The sequence below is a fragment of the Vigna umbellata genome, chromosome 1 (genome assembly GCF_029865625.1).
Source record: "Vigna umbellata cultivar VRB3 chromosome 1, Vumbellata_1.0, whole genome shotgun sequence".
NCBI classification, from domain to species: Eukaryota; Viridiplantae; Streptophyta; class Magnoliopsida; order Fabales; family Fabaceae; genus Vigna; species Vigna umbellata.
The window spans coordinates 75,160,513-75,170,755 of NC_142165.1; the positions used below are offsets into that span (position 1 = coordinate 75,160,513).

The 10,243-nt window shown below is 30.9% G+C and overlaps 1 protein-coding gene across 1 annotated transcript; it reads left to right on the forward strand.

The window, feature by feature from the left end:
• The first annotated feature begins 778 nt into the window (after positions 1 to 778).
• On the forward strand, positions 779 to 3,208 carry LOC148206325 (putative serine/threonine-protein kinase PBL23). Its single transcript, XM_088107651.1, has 5 exons — positions 779 to 1,068; positions 1,492 to 1,673; positions 1,767 to 1,956; positions 2,034 to 2,425; positions 2,870 to 3,208. Exons 1-5 carry the CDS (start codon positions 939 to 941, stop codon positions 3,206 to 3,208), a joined length of 1,233 nt encoding a protein of 410 aa, XP_087963777.1. The 5' UTR covers positions 779 to 938.
• The last annotated feature ends 7,035 nt before the right edge of the window (positions 3,209 to 10,243 follow it).

A 10,243-nucleotide genomic window follows, 5' to 3' on the forward strand; every position in this document is an offset into this window, starting at 1 on the left:
TATAGGACTTTTTTATTGTGTAGATTTTTTTGACCCCACGTGATTCAAAATTAAGCCAAATTGACGGGTCTACGGAGCAAATTCTACTTAACAATGAAGTTTGTTCAATATTGAAATGACACATCTTATTGACACTGCGTTTTATCATTTAGAAATTTATTGCCCTATTGAAAAGCATATTGGAAATTTTGTATTCTCAGTAAATTTTCATTATTAAAAATGGCATTTTTTCTTTCTATTAAAAATTTATTTGTTTGACTTTATTTTATTCGTGTCACGGAAAAAAGTACCTGTTTACAAAAAATAGTCAATTTTAACAACTTTTAAAAAGTAATCAAAAGCTGAAAAATACTCATTAAATCAATTTGTTTTTAAAAAAAATTTATTGTAAACAGACGTGAGTTAAAATTTCTTTTTTTTAACTCAAAATAACCACTAAGTTGTTCTATAATAAAATCATTTTTATTTTACCTTAAATAAGCTCTTGGCCTGAAAGATAATAGAACAATATTATATATTTAAAGGAGTTAGTTGGAATCACAAGTGAGAAGACATGCAACAAATCATTTAAATTAAAATTGTTGTAACAGATAGATGTTACCGAACAAGAGCCATAGCATGATAACTCACTTTGTCTATTTTTGTTATTGGCAAATTTGACTATGTCTTAATATCTATTCCATGCTCATATGCCTTGAAGAAGCAAAAGAAACCATGTGAGATGACAGATTCTCAGAATCTAGAATATTTGCATGGTATTTTGCAGAACAAGGTTTGAATCAATAACAATCAAACAAAGATTTTAAGGCACTTTTGGGGTGTTGGATATTGCTGGGTACGTAACATTTGCATAAGAGAAGGGTTTCGAAAGCCAATGCAATAAGTTTCTAAAACTTTGAAAATGGAGCTTTGATCAAATCAAATTTTGAAAAAAGAAAATGAGTTTATTTCCTTGTTGTGCTTCGCAAAAGAGGCTCAACAAGAAGACATTGAAGAAGAGCATTAAGAAAGAAAGAGAATACGAAGATAGAAGTGTCACCTCATTTTCTAACATCTCTTTTAAATCAGGTGATGAGTTGTCATAATTATTGCTCTTATTTTTGTTGTATGTACAGGTTTTGAATTACATTTTTTTCATAATTATGTTTCTTATTCTTACTTTGCATTAGGGTTTTTTAATTGCATTTTCTATTCATATAGATCGAATTGTATGATTTAGAGGCTAAAATGTTGCAAAAATAGTGTTTTTTTATGATAATTTGCTAAAACTATTCAAAATCTCTTAAATTTTGGTCTAAAATGAAAAACAAAATGTGATGTTAGAACAATTAAAATTGTGGTGCACAGGTTATGTAAACCTCATCAAATCTTACAACAAGTGTAAAATAAAAAAGATTTGAAAGGAAAGAGTTTGTCTCATTTCTTTGCAAGTTTATCATTTGTGAAAGAAAAATATGAATGCTGAAAACTTGAAGAATTTTTGTGTTGTAGATAGTGGCAAGAGAAAGTTCATAACAGATGAGATAGCAAGGCTTGGGAAAGGAAACATTAGCTCTAAGATAATTTCTTATCGTGAGATATGTGCTGCAACTCAGAACTTTCACCCTGACAACATGATTGGTGAAGGAGGGTTTGGGAGGGTATACAAAGGACACCTTAAAACCACTAATCAAGTATTAATTACTTTAACTTCTCTTTGAAATAGTGTTAAAAGGAAGAAATTATATCCAAGTTTTGACTAACCTTCAAAGTTTTGTCACATGCAGAATGTTGCTGTGAAGCAACTTGACAGAAATGGATTTCAAGGAACCAGAGAATTTCTTGTAGAGGTTTTAATTTTGAGCCTTTTGCACCATCCTAATCTTGTCAACTTGATAGGGTATTGTGCTGAAGGAGAACATAGAATTTTGGTGTATGAATACATGGTCAATGGTTCTCTAGAAGATCACTTACTTGGTGAGTAAATGAAATAAATAAAGTAAGTTTTCACTGTATGATTTAACAAGAATATAATGTTATTAATGAATTTTCAGACTTACCTGAAGGAGCAAAGGCTTTGGATTGGCATACCAGAATGAAAATTGCAGAAGGTGCAGCAAAAGGACTTGAATATCTGCATGACCAAGCAAATCCTCCAGTGATATATCGTGATTTCAAAGCATCAAACATATTGTTAGATGAAAACTTCAATCCAAAACTCTCTGATTTTGGACTTGCAAAGCTTGGTCCAACAGGAGACAAAAAACATGTGTCTACCAGAGTGATGGGAACATATGGATATTGTGCTCCTGAGTATGCATCAACAGGGCAATTGACTACAAAATCAGATGTCTATAGCTATGGAGTGGTGCTTTTGGAGATGATCACGGGAAGAAGAGTCATTGAATATTCAAGACCAGAAGAAGAGCAAAATTTAGTTCTTTGGGTATGTTTTCAGAACTTTCTTATGTGACTTCATACTATTTCCTTAGCAAAATATCCTCCTACCAAAATTTCATTGGTCGAATTGAAGTTTTCAACTTCAAAATCAGTTTCTGACTAGCCCATCAAATTAATCAGTTGAAAATAAGATAGAAAGACCACATTTTTTAAATTAAAAATTAAAATATAAATACTTTAATAAATTAATTCTTTCATATTTTATTACTTTAAAAATATTATTACTATTATAATTTAAATCATTAATATTTATAAATTAAATTTTAATTATTAATTATAATAAACTAATTTAATATTATAATAGAATAATTTAACATATAAAAAAATTCTTTATTCAACAATTTTGATTGACTAGCTATATGAAAGTGTGAAAAATATCATTTGAAAAAGAAAAAAACATGAACTAATTAGGATATATGCTTCTCTTCAGGCACAACCACTCTTAAAAGATAGGAAGAAGTTTACACAAATGGCAGATCCATTGTTAAAATGCGAGTATCCTGTAAAAAGTTTATACCAAGCTTTAGCAGTGGCAGCAATGTGTCTCCAAGAAGAAGATGAAACTCGACCTTTAATCAGTGATGTAGTTACAGCAGTTGAATTTTTGGGAAGGAAGAGAGTAGAAGAGGATGAACCACAACCCACCAAAAAAATTACTTCTACTGAAGAAGAAGAAGAAGAAGAAGATAGTAATGAAGACAAGCAATCTCACAAAGATCGAGACGACAACCACAATGATCAGAACCAAGATGAAGAAAAGAAGAATTGATCAAAAGTAGTATCAACAAAATTCTGAATATCCATTCATTTTCAAATCATAACCTTCATTTTCTTATGTTGGAAGATATAACAACTTCTCTTCATGTAATCAAGACAAAAAACATGCATGCCCTAATGAAATTTCAACACCTTACACTTGCTAATATTCTATCATTTTGTTTTAATTGTTAAAAGAATTGATTGATTTTGTAATGTCACACGAAACTTTAGTTTAGTATCGTTGTCATACTTGATACAAATAATGGATTATTCAACCATTTGTTTAAAACATTCTTTAAAATTAAACCTAAAAGTTGTTGTTTTAAGATTTATATTTAAAAGAAATATAGCTTAAAATATGTAAAAAAAATAAAATAATGGAAGAGGAGAGATAAAAGAAAGCGAATGATCTTTTATAGATAGTTACGAAGAAGGAATATGAATAAGTAGATGAGATGAAAAAGAAAAATAAGCTTTCTCTCTTTAAAATTCTCCTTCTTTCACTTAATTTTCTTTTTAATTTTTTATTTATTTTTTATATAAGTTAAATAAATTTCACTACAGTGTGCTTATATTCTAAAACAATTGTTGTAATATAGTAGGTTTTAATTTTTGAAATAATTATTTTAAAATTAATTTACAATATGGTTTTTAATTTATTCATACTTTAAAAGTTATACCAACGTATATAAAGGGATACATTTTTTTAATCACTCTTAGTATCCTCTTTTTCTTAAACAATTTTATCTTTTCAAAAGGATATGTTTTTTTAATTATCATTATTCTATTTTTTAATTATACAATTTTATCTATTAATATATAAAAATGTTTTTTTATTTAATAAAATACGTTCAATTTCTCTTTGCGTGTTTTCGAATATAACACATTTTTTTAATTTCAATCATTCTTTTAAAATTATGTACTTTTATAAACTGTATTATTTAAGTTTTCTACTTACTAACAAAAAAAAAAGGTATTATATTTTAAGATTAAATAAATGAAGTAGAAAAATAAAAATACTATAGTTTTTTTTAGGTGTAAAAAGATTGAAAGGGTTATGTTTATAATTTTCTTTATATAATGATTATATATAAGCTATCTCTTTTTTTATCGTTGTTTATTTTCTTCTCTTACTCCTTATGAAATTTTATCTTCAATATTTTGTATTTTAGATCACGCACCTCACAACAAATGAAAAGTCAAGGAATTGACCAAATTTTTAAACATTTTTTCTATTTACTCTATAATTTTTTTATTCTCTTAAGTGATAGGGTCGAAAAATAATTATCCAACTTATTTTATCATATACTAAAATTTTGTCATGTTTGATACTTTTTCCATGTCCTTAATGTTGAATAAGTTTATGTTTTAGCCAAAAATTTAATTTGAACAAAGACATGTAAGGAAAACTAGTTCTTTTTAAAGTATCATTATAAGTTATCTTTATAAGTTATCTGATTTGGATGTACGAGTAAAGTAATCGCCATTACATTTATTTTGATGGAGATATTTCGTGTATATTTTTGAATAGGTGACAAGATCCAAAAAAATGGTGGTTTGAATGCTCCTTATGACAATTGGAACCAAAACCCTTATTGTGTAGAGGGAGAAGGTTTACCTGCAAAAGACTTTTCGACGTTCAATTTAGTAAGAGATTTTTAAAATCTATGAGAATAAAGTAATGAATATGAGAATGTGTGCATTTTCTAGTAAAATATTATTTGTATTTACAAGGTTGATAGACCTTGTGAGATTTGTTATAAAAACTAATAATATCAAGATAATATAAACAAATATAACAACTTATCATTTATATGTTAAATTAGCATAATAATAAAATTAATGCAATATTTTACGTGATTAACCACATATTATATTGATATCTGGTATTAAAAGATATTATAATATAATCAAACCACCGAGATTTAATCACATATTTTGTTAATATATGATAATTGCACCAACAAATACCTCTTAGAATATTATTTACCCACTTTAAGTTAATAATACTTAATTAGCCTTGTTGGACCATGTTACTTAGTATATTTGTTGGGTGGGGTACATACATAAGCCCCTCCAAGCTTGGAAGTTTGATTAGTGTAAAAGGAGTGATTGTTATGATTGCAACTGGCCATTTGGTCAAGTTGTAGCTGACTTTATGTTTGCAACTTGATGAGTCATTTGGTTGTGGCCATCTTTGACTTCATAAGTGGATTGACCGTTTTACAAAGTTATGGATAGTCATCTTTGACCATGGATGTTGTCTTGAGAGCTTTGAATTATTAACTTAGATAGGATTTAATGTCGCTTATCTAAGCAAGTTTTGCTTGCCGACTTAGGCAGGCTCGGGTGCCGCCTAAACGGGCTTAATGTGGTGTTATAGGTAGGCTATGGTTTCATCTGTGTGGGCTTAACTTATGTTACCATCTTAGGTAGGCTTGGGTGCTACACTTGCGAGCATGATTTGTGCTAGAGCCTTAGGTAGGCTCGGGTGTCGCGTGAGCGAGCTTAACTTGATGCTACCATCTAGGTATGTAGGCTGAGGTGTCGCCTATGTGGTCATTTGTTTATGCTAATGTCTATGTAACGCGAGTGCCACATTTATGTACTTTTATTTGTGTTATTGTCTAATAACTCGGGTGCCTCATTTGAGAGCTTTACTTATGTTATTGTTTAAGTAACTCGGGTGCCTTGTTTGAAGGTTTTGCTTGTGATATTGTGTAAGTAACTCAGTTGCCTCGTTTGCAGGCTTTCTTTATGTTACTGTCTAAGTAAATTGGGTGCCTCATTTGATGGTTTTACTTGTGTTATTGTCTAAGTAACTCGAGTGTCTCGTTTAAGGGCTTTGCTTATGTTACCATCTAGATAACTTGGTGTCTCATTTGAGGATTTTTCTTATGTTACTATCTAAGTAACTTGCTACCTCATTCAAGGGTATATATTGTCTAAGTAACGTGGTGTCTCGTTTTAGGGCTTCACCTATGTTATTATCAAAGTAACTCGAGTATCTCGTTTGAGGGCTTTACTTATGTTACTGTCTAAGTAACTTGGATTCCTCGTATGAGGGCTTTGCTTATGTTATTGTCTAAGTAACTCAATATCTCGTTTGATGGCTTTGCTTATGTTATTGTTTAAGTAACTTAAATGTGTCATTTGACGGCTTTACTTATGTTACTGTTTAAGCCACTCGAGTGCCTCGTTTGAGGACTGTTTAAGTAACTTGAATGTGTCATTTGACGACTTTACTTATGTTACTGTTTAAGTCACTCGGGTGCCTCGTTTGAGGGCTCTCGTTTATGTTACCTTCTATATAAATTGGTGCCTCATTTGAAGGATTTTCTTATGTTACTATTTAAGTAACTCGAGTTCCTCATTTGAGAGATTTTCTTATGTTATTGTCTAAGTAACTTTGTGCCTTGCTTGAGGGCTTTGCTTATGTTACTATCTAATTAACTCGAGTGCCTCGTTTGAGGACTTTGCTTATGTTACTAACTAAGTAACTTTGTTCCTTGTTTGAAGGCTTTTGTTTATGTTATCATTTAGATAACTCGGTGCCTGGTTGGAAGGCTTTTCTTCTATTATTGTTTAGGTAAGTTGGTGCCTTATTTGACAACTTTACATATGTTACTGTCTAAGTAACTTTGTGCCTCGTTAAAACCTTTCCTGCTAAAACCCAACCTGGGGACAACTTAGGGTTCCACTATAATCTTCACCCGATTACAAATGAGTATTAGCACCACTCCTGGTACTCAGCAACCTCACCGAGATTTCCTTTGAGTATTTGCACCACTCCTGGTACTTAGTAACCCCCCTGAGATTTTCTTTGAGTATTAACACCACTCTTACTACTCAGTAACCTTAGCCGAGATTTCTTTGAGTATTCGCACCACTCCTAGTACTTAGCAACCTTGCTAAGATTCCTCAACTCAAATAGAGTTCAGTTGTCAGTATTTTCATTCTTTTCAGAATTGTAATCAACGATTGTTTACAAGTAGTTCAAACTATATCTCTCACATAGAGGATTTGATTATAATACAAAACAGTCTAAACACTCGCAAGTGTTTCTCTCTTCTCTCTTACAATCGTAAGCAATATAACAATGAAGCTTGAAAGTATCTCTTTCTCTTTTTCTCTTCTCTTCTTTTTTTTTCTTCAACTCAAATGTATTCTTTTTCTTGAGCTCTTTCTCTTCTTCTTTTCAGGATGAATATATCGTTGTAAGATTTTCTTTTCTTATGCTCTTAAGTTATCCTCTTGATTTTCTTCTTGAGAGATATTATATTTATGGCTTCATGTATATATGTCCGTTAGACTGAGTTTGTAGTTTTTAGTCTTGATACTTGTGCTTTGTCTTTCTTCTTTTCACAACAACTATTGCGTAAGTTAACTTTATGAGAGTAGACATGCTTTTTCAGTCCTTTGTTTGGAGTAGGTTGTACGATCTTTTTAGACTTTGCTTCCAATGAGAAACATTCTGTGAATATTTTCTTTGTCTCTAACATCCCCTTTTTTATATTTGATTTGTAGCACCGTGGATGTGTGTAGTATAGTTTATCTGCAAAACTAGAGTAAATTGTGCATGCAACAGATATGTCTTCTCTTATAACTTTTGTTGTTTTTGAACATTGAATATTTAATGTCATTTAATGCTTGCTCAAAACAATAAAGTGTTTTTTATTTTCTACCCTGGGTAGCATTTTTAAATTAAGCTTTTCTCTAAAGATACCAAGCATGGATATATACTTGATCATAAGATGAGGTGCTCGTTAAGCTCATGACATCATTTAGTCAAGTAAACTTTTCTTTGGCTTTTGTCTCTTTTTAGACATATAGCGTTTAATTTGCTTAAGCTTTCTTACACATTTTAATCATTAAGTCTTTTAATAGGTTTTGTCAGACCCATTTTGTTTTCGAGAGAGGCTGAATACCTATTCAAGGTACTATAAGCATTGAACGTTTAACTCAATCTCTCTTGGATGCTTTTAGGCATAACATTGTTTAGCCATGAGTCTGGGTATTTTAGCCTAGATGTTTTTTTATTTCCTACGACCTAAGTGTTTTTCTAAGTTTTCTATGTTTGGGGTTCAAGCTCTTGTCTTGTGTTTTCACCCTAGGTTATTTTCTGATAATTATCCCGTTTCAATGTTATTTGATTAAACTTCAAAACATGAGAGCTTTTGAACATATAGACGATTTTTTCTTTAACAGTCTTTAACTAGGGATGTTGTCTTGGGCACTTTGAATTATTAACTTAGGAAGGATCTAATGTTGCTTATCTAAGCAAGTTTTACTTATCAAATTAGGTAGGCTTGGTGCCGCTTGTGCGGGCTAACTTAATGTTATCGTCTAGGTAGGGAAAAGTGCCACTTGTGTGGGTTTATTAAGTAGGCTGGTGTGTTGCATTTGTGGGCTTGATTTCTTCCTATCACACCCAATAGTTCCACATTACTTACAAGTTGAGACCTTAGACAAATTAAATACTCATTTCTCCTTCCACTGGTGCCTTTTAAGGACCAAACCGTGAAAGAGCACAAACTCCAAAGTAGAAAATTCTTCGGATAAGGGGTGGTTAACCCTAATGATGTAACTCAACAGACTTGGGATCATAACATTGGCGCACACAGTGAGGCTGATAACAAGGTTCTAAGATGAATCATCAGTCCTTAAGCCCTCCATTAGGGATGAACCCTCCTTCCCCTTATACCTCGACTAAGGGGGCTTTTGTTTCTATCATATCCATTAGTCTCACATCGCTTAGAAGTCGAGACCAAAAACAATTTAAATACTTATTCTTCCTTCCACCATTTGAGACACTTTTTAAGAATAAAACTGTAACGGAGCTTCACACTCCAAAACAGACAATACCTCAAATAAGGGGTGATTGACCTTAACATCATCACTCAACAAACTTAGGATCGGAACAAGTTGATTTTGAGCATTTGAGTGAAATATTTGATTTAAAGGATTTATGTTGTGTGAATAATTAAATGACTAAAATATATTGAGTTAAATTTGTTCTATTGAGTTATATATATATATATATATATAGGGGTTTGCTAACGCGCGTACGCCTGTTTTTCAGTTGGTACATTTTAGCAATGTGTACCGGGTTTTAGTAGACAAAAATATCCTTATATACCATGGATTCTAAGTTTTAAGGTTAAGGGTATTTTAATAATTTTCATTCTCAAAACTAGAAAAAAAAAAAAAACCCCAAACCTTTACTCACCCCTCTCATTCCTATCAACCCTTTCTCTTTCATCTTTCTCACTCCAATCTTTTCTTTGTCATCCCTACTGTAGCAACAATTAAACAATCTTACAAATGATTTTATAATGAGTTTTGATCTTATAATTTTTGTCTTATCATCCAATTTTCACAAGCATAAATGAATTGGTAATTGACCTGGAAAAAATCAGAAATACTTGTTGTTAAACAATTTTTTACAAAAAATGATTTTATAATGAGTTTTTATTTTATAATTTTTGTCTTATCTAATTTTATCTAATTTTCACAAGCATAATGACATCAAAGGAATTGGTAATTGGCCTGGAAAAAATCAGAAATACTTGTTGTTAAACAATTTTTTTACAAAAAATGATTTTATAATGAGTTTTTATTTTATAATTTTTGTCTTATGTAATTTTATCTAATTTTCACAAGCATAATGACATCAAAGGAATTGGTAATTGGCTTGGAAAAAATAAAAAAGACTCGTTGTTAAACAATTTCTTACAAAAAATGACTTTATAATGAGTTTTCATTTTATAATTTTTTGTCGTATATAATTTTATCTAATTTTCATAAGCATAATAACATCCGAAAGAATTGGTAATTGGCCTGGAGAGTTTTTTTAGAGATGATGATTCAACATATGCAGATAATGAAATTAGAGAAATTAGTGAAGATGGTGAAATTGAAGAGATCTTGAATGAACCTTCGCCTTCAATTGGGGCTACACTAGGGATGACAGAGAAAATGTTGGAGTGAGAGAGATGAAAGAGAAAGGATTGAGAGGAATGAGAGAGGTGAGTAAGGGTTTGGG